At 50.8% G+C, this 24,628-nt stretch overlaps 1 protein-coding gene across 9 annotated transcripts in view; it reads right to left on the bottom strand.

The window, feature by feature from the left end:
- The window catches only part of KMT2D (lysine methyltransferase 2D), a 1,543,965-nt gene that overhangs the window by 179,705 nt on the left and 1,339,632 nt on the right, over positions 1-24,628 (bottom strand). For all 9 annotated transcript variants that reach the window (XM_078685770.1, XM_078685786.1, XM_078685782.1 and 6 more), the window contains one exon: positions 22,751-22,926. In XM_078685770.1, the coding sequence (XP_078541896.1) occupies positions 22,751-22,926 (176 nt within the window). The remainder of the gene's footprint in view (positions 1-22,750; positions 22,927-24,628) is intronic.

The raw sequence follows: 24,628 nt of genomic DNA, 5'->3' as shown, positions 1-24,628 counted from the left end.
CTATCTTGAGAATGGGGGGGACCCAGCCAACCAGAGTGAGGCATACGCCCCCCCTCCACTGGAGGGTGGCATAATAGGAGGTGTACCCACCCAAAGGAAGGGATCCATTGGTCCCAACCTTTACCTACCTGTAACGCCTCTAAATCTAGTATGTAGGGGCAACCCCTAACCTTGCCTACTCAGTCAAGAACCAAGCATGAAGAGAAGGACCTAAGAGCCGTGTTGAAACTAAGAGGAGGTTGCCCACTGACTTGTCCCCAGCCCTACCGGCCTGTCCCCACCTCAAACATGCTCCAGCAAAATCCTGGTGTGTCCTGCAGCCAGCAACCACAACAACCTAGAGGACCACCCCTGCCTGCCGCAAGAAAGACTGTCTCCCATGAGCCCCGGATTTGCTCACCCAGACACTCTCGCCAAATCCGCGAGGCTGAAACACTCTGCACCCGTCAACTACAGCCAGAGTTCGAGTTGCCCACACTATGAGGTCATCTCTCCGGTGATTCTGACCTGAAATCTGGTGATCTCTGACATGCCTTGAATCTCCAAGAGAAGCCTGCAGCCTCTTTCTGGAGGATCCCCGCGACCGGAGTTGATAAGAAAACCAGACGCCTAAAGACACTCTTGCAACCAGACGGCCCATGCCTTGGGTGGCCCAACCAACGGTGTCTCAGCATCGCCAGGCGTCCCAACTTACTCCAACTGGTGGTCACTTCTAGAAGGTCTTCGTCCCTGAGCCTGCAGTCTTTGTTGCAACCGGAGAATGCCCATTGAAAATAACAGGCACCCGACGCCAAAACAGCACCCTGCAGCCTCTGCATCGCTGCGGGTGTACTTTGGGTGCAAACTCGGATCTCCTTTTGCCCCGACATTAACACCAGGAACTTTGCTCCCACAACCTTGTGGCCTGCTTGTGAGCAGCCACCAACCGGAGGCCCCTATCCCCCATTGGATACCATTGGGCCTCAGCCCTCTGCACCAAGCTGCCCCAGTCCCACTGAGGGTGTTCTGAGAGTGCTTCCTCGACCCGGGGGGTACCCTGGTTCTAACCCCAGAATACCAACTTCCACGAACTTGTACTAACCTGTAAACCGATTGTGAGAAAGAGCCCTCTTTCTTGCATGGTATGCCCCCACTTTTTGCTGAATTGCTGATGTTCTTTGACTGAGTGTGCCCTGGGCTCCTGCTAATCAGGTACCCAGGGCTTATGTTCCTTCCCTAAAATTGCATTGAAGCCTAAACCCAATTGGCATTTCTGGACACATGTCAGTCCGTGGTAAATGGTACCACAGGTACCCAGGGCACTGTGACCAGAGAAGGCCTCTAAGGGTTGCAGCACATATTGTGCCGCCCTTAAAGGCCCTGTACCCAGACACTCACATACTGCCTTTGAAGGCTGCGAGTCTTGGGGCAGAACAAAGTTAAGAGTCGACATGGCACACAACGCTGTGTGCCATGCCCACAAACCACTGCCCTGGCATACATCAGTCACCCCTCTAGCTGGGTGCCTTATGCCAGTGGTGAGGGTACAGGTGTATGAGCCCCGTACCCCTATAGTGCCCAAGTCCATTCCTGGGCACTGTAAGTGCAGTGCTGCCATAAAGAGTATATGGTGCTGGGAGTTTGTCATTACAAACTCCACAACACCAAAATGGCTACACTGAAACCTGGGAAGTTTGGAATCAAACTTCTCAGCATATTAAACCCACACTGATGCCAGTGTGGGATTTAATGTAAAATGCACAACAGTGATGCCCCCTGAAATGCGACCAACTCCTAGTGACCTGACCGAGTGGCTGCTTAGGTTGCCACCAAAAGACATGTTTCTGGACCCCTGGGTCGAGACCCTGCTGCTCTCGGGGGGCCGGCAACAATGCACATCCTGGACCGAGGTGCCAAGCCTCCTCCCCCAGGATGGGCAGGGTTCACAAGAGGGGAAGCTTCAAAAGGCATGCCACCTTTGTGAGCTTCCCCAGGCCATTTGCTGCTTTCAACAACTGGTCCCCACTGGTTCTACCCCCCCCCCCACTTTGGGCGGGAGAGCCGGCGGGAAAAACAAGTGAGGGAAAGAGGTGTGCCCACCTCTGCCAACTCCACCCCTCAGGTAGGGGAGGGCGAGGTGAAGCACAACTCTGAGTCCCCGCCATCTTGAGTATGGGGGGACCTAGCCAACCAGGGACAGGTTCCCGCCCTCCCACTGGAGGGTGGCACGATAGGGGGTGTACCCACCCCAGGGAAGGGACCCATTGGTTTCTGCCCTTACCTATATGTAACACCCCTAAATCTGGTATTTAGGGGGCACACTGAAACTTGCTTCCTCAGATCCAGACAAAAAACAAGAAAGAAGATAAGAAGAAGGACTGAAAAACCGTGCAGAGGTAACAAGAGGACGACGCCCACTGACTTGGCCCCAGCCCTACCGGCCTGTCTTCCCCTCGAACCTGCTCCTGCAAAATCCTGGTGTGTTCTGCGGCCAGCAATCCCAAGAAACCCGGAGGACCTGTCTGCCTTCACTTCTAAAGAGTGCATCTTTTGTGAACACCGGATTTGTTCAAACTGCAGCTTCTGGCCAGAGACCGCAATTCCAGCCCACTCTGCACCCGCCGAACCCGGCCCGAGCTCGAGTGGAAAAACACAATGAGGTCACCCTGGTGATCCTGACCTGAATACGGAGACCCCTGACCTGCCTCAAGCCTCCAGCCGACACCGGCAGTCTAATTCTGAAGGCCCCCCTAACCGAGACCAGGAGCTGGTAAGATCCGACCCCAAAAGGCACCCCTGCACCAGACGCCCCATGGCCTTGTGTGCCTAACCAACCCTTAACTTCCCAACTTACCTCTCCAAGTGGTGGTCGCACCCAGAAGTCCTTAGTCTCCTTGCCTGCAGTGCTTTTGCATACCGGAGGTTCTCCATAGAAAGCAACAGGGCGCCCGATGTCGAAATAGCACTCTGCACCCGGCCGCCCCAGTGCCGCTGAGGGTGAACCTTTTGTGTTACTTTGTTTCCCCATTTGCCCTGACCTTAACGCACAAGTTACTTACCTTCGGTAACGATATATCTGTAAGAAACAGTAGTTAGTATTAGATTCCTTACCTTAGAATACCTCCAGGCGTCAGACTGGATCCGGAAACTTTTGAATAGCAGTACCCTTGCGCGTCGGTAGGCATCGTCTGCGGCTCCGCGTCCGTCGTCGGGATGACGTCGGAGTACTTAGACGCCGCCCTCGCGCGCTGACGTCAGTTCTTATACACAGCTTTTCCGCGCCAGAAAACGCAGAGCCATGATAAAAACCAACACTGGTGCCATAAAAACTAGGGCCCTGAAAGGGGATGACCTTAACGCTAGATATCGGTTCGCAGAACAGGGAGGATGGGTGGGGCGGTAAGGAATCTAATACGAACTACTGTTTCTTACAGATATATCGTTACCGAAGGTAAGTAACTTGTGCATCTGAAAGAAACAGGTTAGTATTAGATTCCTTACCTTAGAATAGATACTCCAGCAATACCAACCCCGGTGGTGGGTCTGCAAACCAATAATCACACCAGAAAGTCCTGGAGAACGGAACGGCTGAAAAAGCCATCTCTCCGGGCTTGGCTGTCCAGGCAGTAATGTCTTGCGAACGTGTGCAGCGAGGCCCACGGAGCTGCCTGACAGATGTCCTGCAAGGGGACTCCCCGGCCCAGGGCAGTAGTAGCCGCCGTGGCCTGTGTGGAATGGGCACGAAGCCCCACAAGAGGCTCCTTTCGAGCCAAAGAGTAACAAGCATTGATGCACAAGACGACCCATCAAGAAATGGTTCGTTTGTGCACCGCCCGTCCCTTCTTAGCGCCCACGTAACCAACAAAGAGTTGGCCATCCAACCGGAACTGGCGTGTGCGATCCAGATAGAATGAGAACGCACGTTTTGGGTCCAGACGGTGGAGCCTCTCTTCCTCTTTCGAGGGATGCGGAGGCGGAAAGAAGGTGGGCAAAGTGATTGACTGCCCGATGTGGACGGCTGTGACTACCTTGGGCAGTAAAGAGGGTTGCGTCCGTAACACAACTTTGTCCGGATGGACTGAAAGGAAAGGAGGCTTAGAGGAAAGGGCCTGGAGCTCACTCACTCTCCAGGCAGAGGTGATGGCAACCAGGAAAGCGGTCTTCAGAGTAAGGAGGCGAAGAGGACAGTTATGAAGTGGCTCAAAGGGAGCGCACATCAGAAAAGTAAGAACAAGGTTCAAGTCCCTCTGAGGAATCACGATAGGGACTGGAGGAAACATATGCGTGATGCCCTTTAAGAACCTATTTACAATGGGGGACTTGAACAAAGAGGGCTGATCAGGAGCCTTAAGAAGGTGGAAATGGCAGAGAGGTAGCCCTTCAGACCAGAGTCTCGCTGGGCAAGAGAAAGAAGGAAGAGGAGAACCTCTGAAAGAGGGGCAGAAAGGGGATCTACAGCCTTTGCTGTGCACCATGCCACAAACTTGTTCCACCTGCAGGCGTATACCGACTTTGTGGAGGGACGCCTGGCTGCCAGAATGACATTACAGACTTCAGGAGGCAAGTCAAATGGCCTCACCTGCCGCCGCTCAATATCCACGAATGTAAGTGGAGACTGGACAGGTTCGGGTGGAGGACCGTCCCCTGCTGCTGCGACAGAAGGTCCTCCTGAAGAGGCAGACAAATCGGGGGATCGACAGACAGGCTGAGTAGCTCGGGATACCAGAACCTCCGTGCCCAGTCCTGAGCCACAAGGATGACTTGGGCCCTGTCGCGCCTGATCTTCAGCTCTCTGGGCAGAAGTGGTATAGGCGGAAAGGCGTACAATAGACCGCGACGAAAGCGTCTCCGAGCGAGTGCCGCCTTGGAAATTCCAACGCGCAGAACTGATGACATTGCGCGTTCTCTTCTGTGGCGAATAGATCTAACCAAGGCTCTCTCCACTGCTGAAAGAGGCCTTGCGCCACGTCAGAGTTCAGATGCCATTCGTGAACCATCATGCACTGACAGCTAAGTTTGTCCGCCCTGGCGTTCAGGGAGCCTGCCAGGTGTTGAACCACCAGGGTCACGCCCTGATGTTCCAGCCACTGCCAGAGGCGCAGAGCCTCCTGGCATAGGGTCCACGACCCCACCCCGCCCTGTTTGTTGCAGTACCACATGGCGGTGGTGTTGTCCGTGAACACCTGCACTACACTCCCCCGGACAGAGGGGAGGAATGCCTTCAGTGCAAGCCGGATCGCCCGCAGCTCCAGAAGTTTGATATGGAGCTGGGACTCCGCCGGAGACCAGAGGCCTCTGATCTCCGCCTCTCCCATGTGGCCTCCCCAGCCCTGGAGGGACGCGTCCGTCACAACTACGTGCTCCGGTTGGGGTAGGGCGAGGGATCTGCCGCTGACCCAATCGGGGTCCGTGAGCCACCACTGCAACGGTCTTGCAGTGCCCTCCGAGATCAAGACATGGTCGGACAAGTTGCACTGATGCTGGGCCCACTGAAACTTCAGGTCCCACTGCAGAGCCCGCATCCGCGACCTGGCATGATGCACCAGAAGGATGCAGGAGGCCATCAGCCCCAGAAGCCGCACCGTCAACCTGACCGAGACTCGGGATAAAGGCTGAAAGATCGGAATCCGAGCCTGAATATCCCGAACCCGCTGTTCGGGAGGATAAACCCGAAACTGCGCCGAGTGTAGAACCGCTCCGATGAAGAGGAGCTTCAGAGAGGGGCACAGGTGTGACTTCGGTACATTGATGGAGAACCCCAGCAGGTGCAGGAGGTCGGCCGTAGTCTGTAGGTGGTTGACGACTGTCTGGGGCGAGCCCGCCTTCAACAACCAGTCGTCGAGGTAGGGGAAGACTGAAACCCCTAACCTGCGCAGATGAGCTGCGACCACCGCCATCACTTTCGTGAACACCCGTGGGGCGCTGGTAAGGCCGAAGGGGAGCACGGTAAACTGAAAGTGCTCATGGCCTACCGTGAACCGCAGGTAGCGCCGGTGGGCTGGCAGGACGGGGATGTGGAAATAAGCGTCCTGCAAGTCCAACGCTACCATCCAGTCTCCTGGGTCCAGGGCAGCAAAGACCTGAGCCAGGGTCAGCATCTTGAACCTCCCCTTCCGGAGGAAGCCGTTGACGTTCCGCAGGTCCAAGAAAGGGCGTAGGCCCCCTTTGCCCTTCTTGGGAACCAGAAAGTAGTGGGAGTAACAACCACACCCTACTTCTGGCCCAGGAACGCGCTCGATGGCCCCCTTGGCCAAGAGGGCCGCAACTTCCTCTCGCAGAAGATTCAAGTGATCCCCGACACGCGGTGGTACTGCGGTGGCATGGCTGGATGGGTCGCCTCGAAGGGGAGGGAGTAGCCCCTTCGGAAGATTTGCAGCACCCACCTGTCCGATGTGATGTCGCGCCAGTGGAGGAGGTGATGGCGAACCCTGCCCCCCACTGGCGTCTTGTGCGCCTGAAAGCTCGGACTAGGAAGGCTTTAAGGCGGACGCTGTGGGGGTGGATGTGGACTGGCCGCGCCGTTGTCCCCGGGCACCGTCACGGTGGTTACCACGTCCACCACCGCGCTGGACGTTAGTCTGCGGCCCGTGGCTGGCAGGACGTGTAGGGGCGCCCCTTCCTTGGCCACGAAAGGCAGCAGATTGCTGGCGCGGGGCCGACAGGCCCAAGGAATTGGCCATAGCCCTGGAGTCCTTAAAGCGCCCAAGCACACTGTCTGCCTTGTCGCCAAAGAGGCGACGGCCATCAAACGGCATGTCCATAAGGGTGTTTTGGACATCAGCCGAAAAGTTGGGGGACCTCAGCCAGACGTGGCGATGAATCGCCACCGTCGTTGCCATCACTCTACCTTGCGAGTCCGTGGTATCCAGTCCACATCTGATGGAGTACCGTGCCGCATCTCGACCCTCCGCAAGGATTTGGCAGAGTTTAGTCCGGGCCTCCTCTGGACATTGTGGCAGCACGTCCGCGACCGTGTCCCACAGAGAGTGGGTATAACGGCCCAAGAGGCACGCGGTGTTAACTGACCGCAATCCCAAACTCAGGGAGGAGAACATCTTTTTGCCATATTCGTGAACCTCTTGGATTCCCGATCAGGGGGAGCCGTCGGGAATGCGGTCTGGGAGTTAGAGGCCTGGATAACCAGGCTCTCGGGGTGGGGTGGGTGGACAGGAAGCAAGGGTCACCCGGAGCCGGGCGGTGGCGTCTGGCCACGTTCCTATCTACAGGGGAACCTGTAGCGGGGCTGGACTAGGTGCCCAGAAGAACGTCAGACAAAGCCTCATTAAACAGCAACAGAGGCTTCGAAGAGCTTGCCTGCGGTTTAAGGACCTCAGTGAGGAGGTTAGTCCTCACGGCAGCGACGGGGAGCTCAAGGGCCAAGGCCTTGGCTGCCCGCGTCAACACCACACTATAGGCTGCCCCCTCCTCCGTAGCCACGGTAGGAGGGGAGACAGAACCAGTGTCTGGCGAAGTGTCCAGACCACTGGCGTCCCCTAGCTCGCCTGTCCAATCCTGATAAGACTGACACTCACGTGCCAGAGGGTCCTCAGACCCCTCTCAATCCGCCTCGCCACCCAACTCCTGGTATTCAGGGTCAAAAGATGGGGCCGGATCATAGAAGTAAAAATCTCCCATCGGTGTCGAAAGCGGCGTCGAACAAGACAGTGGTCGGCGCCGGGGGCGACACCCTAGCAGCCGGCGCCGTCGTGGTCATAAGGTCGACCGGCGACGACCCGGATCCGGTGGAGTCCAGCAGCGTCGGGACCGAAGTCGCTGGGGCCGTAGCACCCGACGGCGCCGGGGCCGAAGCACCCGGCCCGCCTGGGCTCCCCGTCGGGTCCGCGGGGCCCAAAGGCGCTGCGGAACAAGACGGAGGAGTGAGCGACCTAATGGCCGAGAGGCGTCGTGTTCTGCCCAGGGACCGGTGGGTATGGAGCAGGCCACGACGCCTGCGGCTCCGACGGAGCCGCGTGGGCGGTGTCACCCGAACCCCCGGCCGCATCGCGTGAGCGCGGGGTGAGTCGGAAGAGCGATGTCGCCTCTTCGACTTCTTGTGCCTCTTACCTGAGGACTTGGAGCTCGAGGAGTGGTGTCGATCCTCCGAGCCGTGATGACTCCGGCCCCGCGACCGGGTCCCTCGACCTCCTCCCGGACCGGGACCTCGAACGGCACGGGCCGACTGCCGGAGCTCGAGGTGCTTGCGGGACTGCTCCCGCCTAGCCTTCCACGTCAAAGCCCGGCAGTCGGGGCACGACTTGTCATCTTGGTCGGGCCCCAGGCAATGAAGACACCAGCGATGGGGTCGGTAACCGGCATCAGTCGGTTGCAGTCGACGCAGGGTTTAAACCCGGGCATCCCTACCGGCACCGTCGGAGTCGTTCGACTTCGAAACAAAAGATCAAAAAGATCATGACTAAAGGGTACCACTGTTCCCGGATCGGCGCTTGCTGGCGCGGAAAAAATAGGAACTGACGTCAGCGCCCGAGGGCGGCGTCTAAGTACTCCGGCAACGTCATCCCGGCGCCAACGACGGAGCCGCAGACGACGCCTACCGACACGCAAGGGTACTGCTACGCAAAAGTTTCCGGATCCAGTCTGACGCCTGGGGGTATTCTAACGTAAGGAATCTAATACTAACCTGTTTCTTTCAGATCCTAGGAGCTTTGCTCCCACAACCCAGTGGCCTGCTTGCCAGCAGCCACCATCCGCAGGGCCCCTATCCCCCATTGGATAACATTAGGCCTCGACACTCTGCACCTGGCCGCTCTAGTGCCGCTGAGGGTGCAACAACAGTACATAACTGACCCTAGGGGACCCGAGTCTAACCACAGAACCTTAACTCCCACAGTCGACTACTTACCTGTGAACTGTTAACCTGTTTTCCTCCATAGGATAACATTGACAATTTTCTTCCAAGTGTGGAGTTTCGAAATCTAAAAATATTCTTTAAAAAATCACACAAATAACCAAAACGTATTTACTTACCTGTTTACAGGAAATGTCCCAGGTATCCAGCACTGAGTAAGAAAAGTAACGCAAAAAGTAACTTACCAGTAATTTACTAAAAAAGCCAATTCATTTCAATGTACTGTATTTGCTAAGAATTAAACTTACTGCATTCTCTGTAAATCAAACAAATTACAATTCCTATTACATTTTCAAACTGTTCTAAATTCAGCAACTTATTACTGTGACGTATTTAATGCTTACCTGTGCCAGGCATGCTTGGGTCTAAAAATAAAACAGTAGATATATTTTATACAAAAACAATTGGTCTAGAGTTCAGTCCTCGAGTGTGTGAATTCATTTACTGAGTGTGTACATCAAATGCTTAACACTGTTCTCTGATACTGCCTTACTGCTCGACCACTCTATCACAAATAGAGAGTAAGGTTCCATCTAACTTTAACCTCTGCCTACCTCTGGGGTCACCGCGATTCTATACACACTATACCTCATTTTGGGGCAGTGTATATAGAGCCCGTTTCCTACAGGTGCTATCTACTTTTACCTCTGCCTACTTTTGGGGTTCCACTGGACTCTGTGCACACTATACCTCATTTGGTATAGTACATTCAGAGCCAGCTTCCTACAACTGAACCAGATTAGGGTAGTTCTCTTTCAAACTTAATTTTCAAGCTGTTCCCCAGACACAGGCTTTAGGCAAAGCCACGGTTCTCAATAGCATGGAGCAGGCTCCAAGCAGGAGTATCCAAAACAAGGGCACAGTTTAGTGCAAGATCTGCTTCAGAAAGGTGATGGTAGCCTGGTGCAGAGACCGACAAAAGGGCAGGCCCTGCTTAGACACGTCCTCACCTTGAACAACAGACATTGCAGCCCCACCTCTTCAGCGCCAAGAAACCGCTGGGTATATGTGCGCTTAATAAATGCTTTTAAATTCAAATTATCACTATCATCTACTGTTGCAAAGTCATCCTGTGCCCTGGGTACCCCCCAACTTTTTGCTGACTGGAACTGGTGGTAACTGGCTCTGATTGACCATGGGCTCTGTTTAACCAGGCCCAGGGCCAGTGCCAAGCTAAAAGGAACACATTAAAACACAGTTAAGACACCCAACATACACTAGGGTACACTATAGTATGGTGGGGTACTCCTGTAGTTGGCATGACGTAACACCTAAGCCCCTAGTATGTAATAGGGTAGGGGATTGAAACTACCTAGAAGTCTCCAGTATCCTGGGGCATGGCAGTTTAGAGGTCAGCAGATTCTCTGCATCAGCATGTGTGCAGTGCTGAAGCCTGAGGTCAGTTTAAAAGCTGCACTGGTGGCCAGGACAGCTTTTTAAACCTTCAATTGTGCCCAAACTCGACTTTGGGGGTAGGGGCCCTTAAAAATTAAAAACCTACCATGTTTTTGCATATTAGGGACCCCCTGGGTCACCCCTATGTATCCCAGGGGTGGGGGGTCAGTTATCTATACGGAGCACCCTTATAAAATGAGTTTTTAGAAGCCTGGGTAAAGTGAAATTTTACATTTCACTCCCCTCACTATCTTAAAGAGGTGCTCAAATTCGACTTTGATGCTGGAAGAATTGGGTAAGGGTGATCTGCAATATTTCTGCAGATTCAGAACCCCTGAAGTCTCCCCTAGTTGCACAGGGGGTGGGGGGTCCGGTAGAAATTTGGGAAATACTTATAAAATATGGTTTTATAAGCCCTGGTACTACAAAAGTGGCGCAAGTCATTTTCCCCATTGCAAACCCCATGGCCCATAGGTTAACATGGTAGGAAGTGATTGATTAATAAATATTGATAGGAGAGGACTAGCCGGACATTCAAAGACTTCCCAGAATGGTCGTAGTAAATCCAACAATATTATATTGTTGAATTTCTCCTAAAGTGTACATACAATAAGTTACAATAAGTTAAGTCCAAATTCAGCCTTTCAGTGGTCTGCCCTGATTGGTCAGTGTTAAGTGGATTAGCCAGGCTGCTGGGAGGGCAGTGATCTGTTCTATAGGAATGTCAGGCCAGGAGGTGGCTGTAGGAGAGTAGGGTCTGCAATCCTATGATCACCCAGATTTTTTGCTTTTTGCTTCACTGGTTTACGACTTCCCTGGCTGTGGGCCTGCTAATCAGACCCACAGCCTAGCTGTTCTCTCTATTCCAAATTGTACCCAGGTACTGCATTGGCACTGGGCCCTCTCTGAGTCCCTGTACCCAGGGCTGAGGTGCACCCAGAAGTCTCCCAGGGGCTGCAGCATGTATTATGCCACCCCTGGGCTGACTAACCAAACAGACACAACTGGCTGCTTGACAGCTGGGGCAAAGTGGTGTACTCACCCTTTGCTTTAGATATAGTATACCTATATCTAAACTTAAAATGGACACACAGATCTCCTATCAGTCACTCCTATGGCAGGCCTTGACAATCCTGAAGGCAGAGTGCTTGGAATCGTGTGAGATGGTGCTCTGGCATGAGCTGAGCCTGTCTGCGGCTTTCGGGATCTATCCCTTAGCCGTTTTCATGATATCGCATACCATATACTCTTAAGTGCATTATAATCCTCGCGGTTATATGCCAACTCTGGTATCGCTTTATCAAAACATGTCGAGTAAGGTGTCCACGACGACAAAGACTGCTGGTCTGGTTGCTCCAGACGGCCCTTGCTTCCCTTCTTCAGAGAAGCACCCTGGACCCTCCTGGTCCACTCAAGACGCCATTTTAGGTCCACCGCATGGGCCTTGCATTTGCAAAGACTTGTTACCCCAATCCTGGGTCCAGCGACGTCGGCAGCAAGTACCTTCGTGGGACAGCTCGCACCTCCATCCTGGTCGCCGACAACGCCTCCTGGTCCGAGCGACTGCAGAGCCCAGCAGCGCCCACTCACCTGTCTGAGGTGACTTCGTCCAGTGCCATCCTGGTGCCCACCTAAATCACTGGCTAGTGATTCAGAACTTGGTCCACTCTGCTTACAGGTTTTCTTCTTCCCTGATCCAGGCTTGGATCTCCACGAACTTTCTTCACTGGCCGCCTGCCAGCAACTTCTTTCTTCAGGCTCCTGGTTCTTCAACGAGGGTTTCCGACGCAACTTCAACCCTATGCAGCCGCAGCCCCTGGGCTAGGTAAACTGAGTACTCCGGTGCTCCAGCATAGTCCAACACCCTAAGTGTTCGGATCCACTCCCGTTTTCGACCCACCTAGTCGGGTTCGCCCGAGAACAGTAACTTTGCAATTACCAGCATCCATACACTTTTTCCCGCCTTACGCGTGAGAGTTCCCACTCTGCACACGACGTCCACAGGCCTCCTGCTCCTAACCTAAGTGTTTAGTATTGTAGGCCTAGCGATTCTAAAGTCTAGAAAAGTATTACTTACCTGCTAGTAATTTCGCATTCCATTTTCATAGTATATGGTTTTTCGTGAGCCTCGGGCATCTGTGTAAATTGTGCGACTTTCAGTGTTTCTTTAAGAGTTTTGTTGTGTGCTTAGCTCCCTGTCTCATAAAGAGCCAGGGTAGTCCTGTTATAAATAAATATACTTTATTTTTGATAACAACTTGTGTGGTGTCCTTTCACTTGGTGTTCAAGGGGTAATGTGATGGTAAAACAGCTGGCTTAACACGCCCTCTAGAGTCTTAGCCTTAGACTGCTCGTATCCATGCTACTAGGATAGCTGGTCTATAAGGTTGACTTACAACCAATCATCAATAAGGGTTGTTTGGACTGATACATAGTGATCACTAGAATAGTGAGCACTGCATATCAGGCCAACTTCTCACATTGGTGGCAGCGGTGGGATTTGAGCTTGCTGTTGTTTTACCACACATATCCTAAGAATATCATTTGAAAGATCACATAAGTACTGAGGTACATATAACTTAGCTTAGAATACTCTGAGTTCTACTGAACCAGCTGTTGTAGCTCCTAGGGCCTAGCACACCCTAAACTACAACTCTAGCAAGGGATCAGTAGGCAAACATATAGTGTAGGTAAGTGCACCACTTACACCTCACTAGAAAAGCATGTCTACCCAGGGAGAGTCCTCAGGGACCCCTCTTGTGGTGATTGACCCTCCACAGGTCACTTCAAGATATGCAGCTCTCAGTTTCCAGGAGATGAGACAAGTGTGTACCTCCAGGAAACTGAAACAGGGGTCTAACCCCACCATTCCCTTTCTAATAGGTCTCTTAGAGACTTATGATGCGAGAAAGATTTCTCAGCTAGATGGGAATATGCCAGCCTTAGAGGGTACCTCTGGGGATCCAGACCTCCCCAACACTGCAAATGCAGTTGAGGAGGAGGATCAAGAGGAACTCTCTGGGGATGAGGTAGACAAAGGTCTTGAGGTAGTCAGAAGGCTAACTAGGGCCAACTTAGACTTACTTGGGCTAGGATCTGGGGGACCCCCAGTACTGACCCGAAGTGGGCCTAACCTTGGAGTTAGGAGAGATAGAAAAATACACTGGTTGATGGGTTTGGTTTAACCACTGAGCAGTACAGGTTGCTGTTCAGAGACACCCAGAAAACTCAGTCTCAGGACTGGTCTGACTTTGTGGATTGTGCCACTAAGGCTTTGGAGGGCTGGTTGCTGGGTAGCAAGGTTACTGATTACACAGGATTGTATAATCTGATGATGAGAGAACAAATTTTAAACAATTGTCAGAACCAGTTGTTGCACCAGCACCTTGTTGATTCAGATCTGACCTCTCCCCAAGAATTGGGAAAGAAGGCAGACAAATGGGTCAGAACAAGGATCAAGCAGAACCAGAACCAGAACCAGGGTGGTCAGAAGAAAGCAGACCAGAAGGGTAATACTAAGAATGAACAAAATGACCAGAAGTCTTCACCAGGTCCCCAACAAACCAAAGAGGGTGGGGGTCAGGCTTCCCAGAAGAAGAAGACTCAAGAAGGCCAGTCAAAAAGGTGGTGCCAGTACTGTAAAAGTAAGTCTCACTGGTTTAGTGAGTGCACCAAAAGAGGAGGGCAAACTCCTACCACTACAGCCCCTAAGGCAACTGCACCCCCTAGTACAGTCAGTAGTGGTAGTGCACCTCCCAAGGCATTAGTTGGGTTAACCTTGGGAACTGAGGGGTCTGACAACTTAGTTGGCACACTCACTCAGGCTGTCCTTGTCTGTACAGGGGATATGGATATATCCCCTGACACAAGTCCCAATACTTTGGGCAAATACAGGCAGACACCTTTGATCAATGGCAAAATGGCTCAGGCCTATAGGGACACTTGTGCCAGTGTCACCATGGTGACACCAAACTTTGTGGACCCTGGACAGATCATGCCAGGTACAGATTTCCTGGTGACCAATGCCACGTCACTACCAGTCATAGTATGGCGATTGTTGCTTTCTCCTGGGGAGGGGTAAGTGGCCAAAAGAAAGTTGTGGTTAGTTCAGACCTCCCAGTGGATTGTTTGTTGGGCAATGATTTGGAGTCATCACTATGGTCAGAAGTGGAGCAGAGGACTCACATGGAAATGTTAGGCTTGCCAGCACATGTGCTTGCTGTGACTAGGTCACAGGCCAGAATATGCCCCACTGAACAGGTGCTGGATCCTGGAAGAATGGACCAGACACCTTCCAAGAAGAAGAGCAGTAGGGTTAAGGCTTTGCCTTCCCCCTTGCCCCAGGTTGAGGATCAAGTCTCTGAGGAGGCTGATCTGAGAGAGCTGAGGGAAACTGAGCCTAAAGAGCTTGAACTTTATCAAGTTGAGTTTCTGGGCTCAGGGGGACCCTCCAGAGAAGACCTGGGGAAGGCACAGTTAGACTGCCCTTCCCTTGAACCCCTTAGACAGCAGGCTGCTGCTGAGGCTGCAGGGAATGCCACAGGTGCCCACAGGGTATACTGGGAAGATGGACTCCTGTACTCTGAGTCAAGAGACCCCAAGCCTGGTGCAACCAGGAGGCTGGTCATCCCCTTGTCTCTGAGAGGTTTCCTTCTCACCTTGGCCCATGAGATTCCCCTTGCAGGTCACTTAGGTCAGACAAAGACTTGGGACAGGCTTGTCTCACACTTTCACTGGCCCCACATGAATGAGAATACCAAGGAGTTTTGTCGCTCCTGTGTCACTTGCCAAGCCAGTGGTAAGTCAGGTGGCACAACAAAGCCCCCCCTCATACCACTACCTGTGGTGGGGGTTCCCTTTGAAAGAGTGGGGATTGACATTGTTGGTCCAATGGAACCCCAGACAGCATCAGGGCACAAGTTTATACTGGTGGTGGTGGACCATGCCACCAGGTATCCTGAAGCTATTCCACTTAGGACCACTACAGCACCTGTAGTGGCAAGGGCCCTAGTTGGAGTGTTCTCCAGAGTGGGCTTCCCTAAGGAGGTTGTTTCTGACCGAGGTGCAAACTTCATGTCAGGATATCTGACTGCAATGTGGAAGGAGTGTGGTGTCAACTACAAGTTCACCACACCCTATCATCCACAGTGCAATGGGCTTGTTGAGAGATTCAACAGGACCCTCAAAGGGATGATTCATGGACTACCTGAAAAGCTCAGGCGTAGATGGGATGTCCTGATACCCTGCCTCTTGTTTGCTTACAGAGAGGTCCCACAGAAGGGGGTTGGCTACAGCCCTTTTGAACTTCTGTATGGGCATCCTGTAAGAGGACCCCTGTGTTTGGTGAAGGAAGGATGGGAGAGACCTCTCAAAAAGCCTGCAACCAACATAGTGGACTATGTACTTGGTCTCCGCTCCAGGATGGCTGAATACATGGAGAAGGCATCTAAAAACCTAGAGGCCAGCCAAGAACTCCAAAAAGCTTGGCATGACCAGAAGGCTGTCCTGACTGTGTACCAGCCAGGACAGAAGGTGTGGGTGCTGGAGCCAGTGGCCCCAGCAGCACTCAAAGACAAATGGTCTGGGCCCCACACCATCATTGAGCAAAAGGGAGAGGTCACCTACCTGGTGGACCTTGGAACTCCCAGGAGCCCTCTCAGAGTGCTCCATGTGAACAGGCTCAAGGCATATGTCGACAGGAAGGACATGAGTTTGCTCATGGCCACAGATGAGGGACAGGAGGAAGAGAGTGACCCTCTCCCAGACCTGCTCACTCAGAATCCTGATGATGGATCAGTAGATGGTGTTGTCTTTTGTGGCAGCCTCTCTGAACATCAGCAACAGGATTGTAGACAAGTTCTGCAATCCTTTAGACATATGTTCTCTCTGACACCCAGCCAAACTGATTGGTGTACCCATGAGGTTGACACTGGGGACAGTCTGCCTGTCAAGAGTAAAATCTACAGACAGCCTGATCATGTTAGAGACTGCATCAAAACTGAAGTGCAGAAAATGTTGGAGCTGGGAGTCATTGAGCCCTCAGATAGCCCTTGGGCTAGCCCAGTAGTTCTAGTGCCAAAGCCTCACACCCAGGGTGGTAAGAAAGAGATGAGGTTTTGCGTAGACTACAGAGGCCTCAATGCAGTCACTAAGACTGATGCCCACCCAATACCAAGGGCAGATGAACTTATAGATAGATTGGCTTCTGCCAACTACTTAAGTACATTTGATTTGACAGCTGGGTATTGGCAAATCAGGTTAGCTGAGGAGGCCAAACCCAAGACAGCATTTTCTACCCCTGGTGGGCATTATCACTTTGTGGTAATGCCCTTTGGTTTGAAAAATGCCCCTGCCACCTTCCAAAGGTTGGTGAATCAAGTCCTCACTGGATTGGATGACTTCTGTGCAGCTTATCTTGACGATATTGCTGTCTTTAGCTCCACCTGGGAGGATCACCTGGTCCACCCGAGGAAAGTGTTAGAGGCCCTGCAAAAGGCAGGCCTCACTATCAAGGCCACTAAGTGCCAAATAGGGCAGACACAGGTTGTATACCTGGGCCACCTTGTAGGTGGAGGCCAGGTTCAGCCATTGGAGAGTAAAATACAGGCCATCAAGGACTGGGCTCCTCCAATCACCCAGACTCAGGTTCGAGCTTTCTTGGGCCTGACTGGTTACTATAGGAAGTTTGTCAGAAATTATGGGTCCATAGTGACCCCCCTTAATGACCTGACAAGTAAGAAGATGCCAAAGAAAGTTCAGTGGACAGAAGGCTGTCAAAAGGCATTCAATGACCTAAAGCAGGCCATGTGCACAGCACCTATCCTAAAGAGTCCAGACTACTCCAAGCCATTCATTGTCCAAACAGATGCTTCTGAGTTGGGTGTGGGAGCTGTTCTATCTCAACTGAATTTTGATGGTAACGACCAGCCCATTGCTTTTATTAGCAGAAGGCTGACCCCCAGAGAGAAAAATGGGTCAGCTATTGAGAGGGAGGCCTTTGCTGTGGTTTGGGCCCTGAAGAAGCTGAGGTCCTACTTGTTTGGAACTCACTTCACAGTTCAGACCGACCATAAGCCCCTCTTATGGCTAAGTCAGATGAAGGGTGAAAACCCCAAACTACTTAGGTGGTCCATTTCCCTACAGGGGATGGATTTTACAGTGGAGCACAGACCTGGTACTAATCATGGCAATGCTGATGGGCTCTCCAGGTATTTCCACTTAGAGCAAGAAGACTCACCTGGTCAAGGTTAGTTTATTGTCCCAAAGTTTGGAGGGGGGTCATGTAGGAGAGTAGGGTCTGCAATCCTATGATCACCCAGATTTTTTGCTTTTTGCTTCACTGGTTTACGACTTCCCTGGCTGTGGGCCTGCTAATCAGACCCACAGCCTAGCTGTTCTCTCTATTCCAAATTGTACCCAGGTACTGAATTGGCACTGGGCCCTCTCTGAGTCCCTGTACCCAGGGCTGAGGTGCACCCAGAAGTCTCCCAGGGGCTGCAGCATGTATTATGCCACCCCTGGGCTGACTAACCAAACAGACACAACTGGCTGCTTGACAGCTGGGGCAAAGTGGTGTACTCACCCTTTGCTTTAGATATAGTATACCTATATCTAAACTTAAAATGGACACACAGATCTCCTATCAGTCACTCCTATGGCAGGCCTTGACAATCCTGAAGGCAGAGTGCTTGGAATCGTGTGAGATGGTGCTCTGGCATGAGCTGAGCCTGTCTGCGGCTTTCGGGATCTATCCCTTAGCCGTTTCCATGATATCGCATACCATATACTCTTAAGTGCATTATAATCCTCGCGGTTATATGCCAACTCTGGTATCGCTTTATCAAAACATGTCGAGTAAGGTGTCATACGAATTGGAATACTAACCCCTCGCCAATTCTGGCGACGGGGTTAGCATTCCACCCTTCTAGAGGGACACGACATGTTGGTAACCTGTAACCCCGGTTAAAGTCAGACAGAGCCTTAGCATCCACAAAATGGATGCTGCCACCGAGACACAAGTCTGACCTCCTGCTGCTGGGAATCCTCCCAGAGCAGGAGGCAAGGACAAAGGGTTTCCTGCCAGGGGCGGTGCCAGCACCGTCCCAGACAGGGTTTTGTGTATTCTAGGTAGGCAGGGCTTTAGAGGAAGGTGACTGCAAGTGGCACCCCGGTGCTCACTGTGCATAGGCCGGCTTGAACCAGTTCCAGGGGCACACCAGACCCTGAGCTGGGGAAAGCCCGCCAAAGGAGAGGGGTGTAACCACCCCCCTCCTGGTCCCACCCATAGGGCAGGACTTAGTCGCGTGCCAGCCCCCTTTTTCAGGATAAAGGTAGGAGCAGGCCCCCTTCCAAATTAGATCAATCTTTGAATCCTGAACCGACCTTCTACACGAAGAACTCAAGACTCTTCTCAAGATTTTCTCCCTTGTGACTAAGGAGTAGTCACCCTGCAGCAGCAGGCACCAACCAAGCATCGCGGTTTGTTGCCAGTCTCTCCTTCGGATCAAGACTGCTCCAGCACGACGAGAACCGGCTTCCCTGGCACCTCTGACCTCAACCTACATCATCAGCCCAGCTGTGATCCGTGGGTGCGACGAGACCTCGAGGGACCGGCCATCTTCAGAACTGCACAACGCTTGTCCAGCACGACCACCGAGTGACCCTCGACCGAGTGCTTTGGGGTGAGAGAAGCCCCGACCCTGAGCAGCTCCAGCACCGAAGTTCAGCCCCCCTGCATCCACGAGATCTGCGTGGGGCCCTTCTGCTCTTTGCTGCTCACCGCGTTGTCCCGGTCACTTGCCCGTTGGCTAGTGGCCCTTTTACGACGCTCCACGACGACAAAGACTGCTGGTCTGGTTGCTCCAGACTGGCCCTTGCTTCCCTTCTTCAGAGAAGCACCCTGGACCCTCCTGGTCCACTCAAGACGCCATTTTAGGTCCACCACGTGGGTCTTGCATTTGCCAAGACTTGTTGCCCCAATCCTGGGTCCAGCGACGTCGACAGCAAGTACCTTCGTGGGACAGCTCGCACCTCCATCCTGGTCGCCGACAACGCCTCCTGATCCGAGCGACTGCAGAGCCCAGCAGCGCCCACTCACCTGGCTGAGGTGACTTCGTCCGGTGCCATCCTGGTGCCCACCTAAATCACTGGCTAGTGATTCAGAACTTGGTCCCCTCTGCTTACAGGTTTTCTTCTTCCCTGATCCAGGCTTGGATCTCCACGAACTTTCTTCACTGGCCGCCTGCCAGCAACTTCTTTCTTCAGGCTCCTGGTTCTTCAACGAGGGTTTCCGACGCAACTTCAACCCTATGCAGCCGCAGCCCCTGGGCTAGGTAAACTGAGTACTCCGGTGCTCCAGCATAGTTCAACACCCTAAGTGTTCGGATCCACTCCCGTTTTCGACCCACCTAGTCGGGTTCGCCCGAGAACAGTAACTTTGCAATTACTAGCATCATTAGACTTTTTCCCGCCTTACGCGTGAGAGTTCCCACTCTGCACACGACGTCCACAGGCCTCCTGCTCCTAACCTAAGTGTTTAGTATTGTAGGCCTAGCGATTCTAAAGTCTAGAAAAGTATTACTTACCTGCTAGTAATTTCGCATTCCATTTTCATAGTATATGGTTTTTCGTGCCCCTCGGGCATCTGTGTAAATTGTGCGACTTTCAGTGTTTCTTTAGAAGTTTTGTTGTGTGCTTAGCTCCCTGTCTCATAAAGAGCCAGGGTAGTCCTGTTATAAATAAATAAACTTTATTTTTGATAACAACTTGTGTGGTGTCCTTTCACTTGGTGTTCAAGGGGTAATGTGATGGTAAAACAGCTGGCTTAACACGCCCTCTAGAGTCTTAGCCTTAGACTGCTCGTATCCATGCTACTAGGATAGCTGGTCTATAAGGTTGACTTACAACCAATCATCAATAAGGGTTGTTTGGACTGATACATAGTGATCACTAGAATAGTGAGCACTGCTTATCAGGCCAACTTCTCACAGTGGCGTCGTAAACTACGTTCTTCAAAGGCAGAAGGGAGGCCTGGGTTTTAGTCCACTAAGACAGTCGTGACCCAGAGTCAGTGCTAGGCTTAAGAAAGGTATGTGCAGATGTTAGGGGGTGTGTTTAGCCAGCTCTTACCTCCTTGCTGGAAAATCAGCCATTATGGATTTGGGAAAATGATGCACTCTGGGACAAACTAATGCCACACTCCACAGGATGTGGTCATAACCATGAGGAGTTGCCCTGCTCTCATTGGTCGGCAGTGACCTGGTGCCTGACCCAGAGAATTTTGAAGAAGTATCTGAGAGGGGCAGAGCCCTCCAGATCTGCTGCTTGAAACTGAATGAAGCAAGAAGTGCCCTGCTGAAGATTTTGCTGTGTGCAAGGAACTCTAAGGCATGACCTATGAAGACTGCACCATCTGAAACTACAGCCCTGTGGATTACCTTGCTGCCTAAAGACTCAAGAGTGGAAACTCCCTGCAAGCTACAGGTTAACAGAGCTCACCTGGACAGCCCCGCAAAGACTTCAAAGCCTGGAGTACCAGTGGATTTGTAAGGGTTTTGTTCAAGTGGATTGCGGAATTGAAGTTTCACACTTTCAAGGACCCTCTTGGAGATTCCAGAACCTTGGATTGTGTGTTGGATACTTTGGGACCTGCAAGCAGAACGCCAGGAAGGTGTTCTAACTGGACCCCGCTTGCTGAAGAAGGCGGCTATCTACCTGGATCAATACCTTCATTTACAACAGCGGCCCACTACAGTGGTGAGAATTCTTCAGAACAATCTATAAAGGTGTGTCCCTGACAGAGAAAACAAAAAGACTTAAAGGGGCGCTGTTGGTTTGTAAGCACTAGAAAGTGACTAATGTTTAAAAATTCATATATCAGGTTCCCTACAGTGGATTATTTTCGTTTTGGTGTCATTTAAAAGATAACAATATTACCTATGTTTATACATTGGTGTTGGATTTTTATTTTGTGTTGTGTCTTAATTATTTACTGAAATGGTGTTTTTGAATGCTTTACATACCTGTCTTTGAAGTTAAGCCTGTCTGCTCGCAGCCACGTTACCAAGGGTTGAGCAAAGGAATAATTTTCTAAGACCTATGCTGAGTCCTATCATGTGTTAGTGGCCTTATTGCCAGTGGCAGACCTACATTTGCCCCTACCAATAACCCACCTTCCAACATCTACCAACTGGAAGGGCTCAGAAAGAAATAACTAGCAATTCTCTGCTAATAAGGCCCGCATCAATTTTCAAAAGGTAGCCCAGCCTCCATCCTCCTCACTTCAGTGTCTCGGTCTTCACCTTCCAGTCACAGTAATACAAGCAATACACTTTCTCTGTCTGAGGAAGCCATTTTCGGCGCCATGCATAACCAGACATATACAACAAGGATCAACAGGCCCCTGTACTCTACTCACACAACAGAGTCCTACTACCATGTATGTGCTGCACATCTACACACACAATACAATGTGAGCGAACGGTTCTGTGCTTTATTCAACAGTAGAACATGAGGGGTCAGTAAACCACACATCAACACTGAACAAGATCTGGTCATAATGCAAATTCACAACACACAGTAGGACACCACCACTGCTTTAGGTTATTTCCCCATGGCAATGACAGAAGTCCACTGTTTAGGTCACAGGACAGTTCCTAGATCTCACACTGACGGGGACAAGCCTTGGCTCCTACGCACCTGCTAGGTTATGCGTGACAGCAGGGCGAAAAATAAGTCAGGATTCCAGTTTTTACATATATTTAGGCACTCAGAGAGGGGGCCCATGCCAAATTACCATGCAGGGGCCTTTCCAACTCCAACAGCCAGCCGTACATGGGCTGAAATAAATGGTTCTGCATTTTATTATTGTAATTGATATATGTATGGTAAAAAAGCTTTCCGACATCCTGTCTGTGGGCAGGCAAATTCTAATATTTATGACAATCAAGATATAACAATGCAGGACAGGCTCTTATTAGTAAGGTGTGGATTATTCTAACTAATCAGTTTTTGTTATCGACTTTTCGCCCCCAAAAATTTACAATATGAAAATATATTCACTTAAATTCATTATAATAAACAACTTGACCATGCTTACTACTTAAAAAGAATTAAAATAAAATTCACAAGGCATTTACTATTCGCTTGGAAAAATAGTTCAGAACCATGTGCAGCGTGGCGACATAGAAGAATGACACTTCAATACATGGGTTGTTCATCAACCTCAGTCCTAAAACCCAGGTACATATGTACCAAAGACTTGCATGATCCAGATAAAGTCAACTTCAACATCCCCAACATTTTTGTGATAACGTGGTGGCCTTCTAGTTCAACTTAAAACAATGACTGCAGTAGAGAATGATAGTTTTCTGACACATGGAACTGGGAGTTTTCAAGAAAATACAAATCCTTGATTTTTCTCTTCTGCATCTCAGTTAGTACAGACAAGAAAAGGCACACAAAAAACAAACAAAGTGTCATTGCCACAGAGTGAAGCCTCTGCCTACTGACCTGGGATACAGACTCTTGGGATGAGTGGAATAACTGGTGAGAGAGCTCTATCATCATGCTCCACTTTTAGATCTGTCAGAAATGGGAAGCGTGTTGTCTCCTCTTCTAGCACACTCTCTGGAGAGGAGGCAGGGACGATGCTGTCTGGATTCTCATTCTCCTCATCGCTTTCCATCCTGGGAAAAGGGGTTAAGAATGTAGTCTTTACATAGACAATTCACTAGAGCAAGGAGGTTCTCAAAGAACAAACTGCTTACCTTTGGTATGCTCTTTTTGGTAGAGACTATCTAACTATAGATTACTCATCTTTTGAAATTCCTCCCCTTTTGATTATTTCCCCAAGCGTCTGACTGCATATGGAAACCTTTGAGCAGTACATCTGTGTGCAGATAGGTGGTGCCATGCAGCACCAGAAGGACCGTGTTCAACTCCAGAAATGACGTGTGGAGCCAATATAGGAGACACTCCGCACACTGACGCAAGTTGCTTTCTAGGCAGTCATTACTCTCAGATGCTGAGCCAAAACAGCAAATTGCCATCCACCAGTGTGTAGATTCCTAAACTTGGGATATTTTTTGGGCCAGAGTCAGATTCACAGAATGGGGAGGATGGGAAGGTCAGTGAAGAATCTGCAGTTAGATACAGTTTGTCCCATAAAGAGCATAACTGAAGGTAAGTAATTTGTTCTTCTGACAGACTTCTTACCGCAGATTCCTCACATTTTGAATAGATACCAAAGCAATACCTATTCGGAGTTGGGTCTGCAAATCGGGTCTAAGCAAAATGCCCCTCTCGAAAAACTGGTTGTCTAAACAGTAGTGCTTCTTGAGGGATGCCCACACAGCCACCTCACAAAAGTCCAGGACAGGCACACCACGTGCTATAATGCAGAGGTAGCAGCCTTGGATCTGGTGGAATGAGCCCTTAATTAGCCCCTGGATCTGTTTTTTGGTTAATGCGTAGCAGATTTTATGCAAATCAAGATCCAGTGAGAGATAGTCTTTTCTACTCAACTTTACCCTTATTTGCTCCTGCTAACCCAACAAAGAGCAGATTGTCTACAGATTGTTCTCTAGTATGATCAATATAAAAGCTAAGTGCTCTTTTGAGGTCTTTGCGATGGGGTCTCTCCTTCTCCACAGAATGCCAGAGAGGTGATGGTTCGACCAACGTCACTAATTTAAGTGGAAAGGATGCCCTAGTCGACAAACAGTTTGCCTAGGAAGAAGGTGGGGCATGGGAGGTGGACAGAGTTTGGAGCTCACTTACCTTTGGAACCCATGTTATGGTAACGAGGAACACTGTCAAAAAGGACAGCTGGGTATAAGGTTGTTTTTAAAAAAAATACCCATTTGTAAGTTTTCACATCAAACTGAGCAGTCATATACAGAATCCTTTGGAACAACATCCATCAACGTATTTTTTCATTTCACACAGAGTCCCGAACACACAGTACAGCTAAATACACTTTACACTTAGCATGACTTAGCAGCAGATGCAGCATCATATACATTTGGGGTTGACACAGGCACCACAGCTGAGTATAAAGTTATTGTAAGTATACACTAAATATATGAGGACCAGGTTAAGATCCCACTGAGTCAAAGGGAAAAGGAGAAAAACATGTTGGAGTCCTTTAAAAAAAAAAGAAAATGCATTACAACAGGCAGTTTAAATAAAGACGGCTGGTGCGGCAGCTGTAAAAAGGCTAAAAGAGCTGAAAGGAATCATTTGACTGTGCCTAAAAAAAGCCTTGCCAGGCAAAGAAGAGAAACAAAACATTGGACAATTTGGCCTGGAGGGAGTCTATATGCCGCAGCGCCCACATGCCTCGAACCCTAAAATAACAGACCACACAGTGTTTGTCGAGGGATGACT

The sequence above is a fragment of the Lissotriton helveticus genome, chromosome 1_1, assembly GCF_964261635.1.
Source record: "Lissotriton helveticus chromosome 1_1, aLisHel1.1, whole genome shotgun sequence".
Taxonomy (NCBI): domain Eukaryota; kingdom Metazoa; phylum Chordata; class Amphibia; order Caudata; family Salamandridae; genus Lissotriton; species Lissotriton helveticus.
The sequence above is the reverse complement of the archived record's forward strand: the minus strand, read 5'-3'. Positions and strand labels throughout refer to the sequence as shown.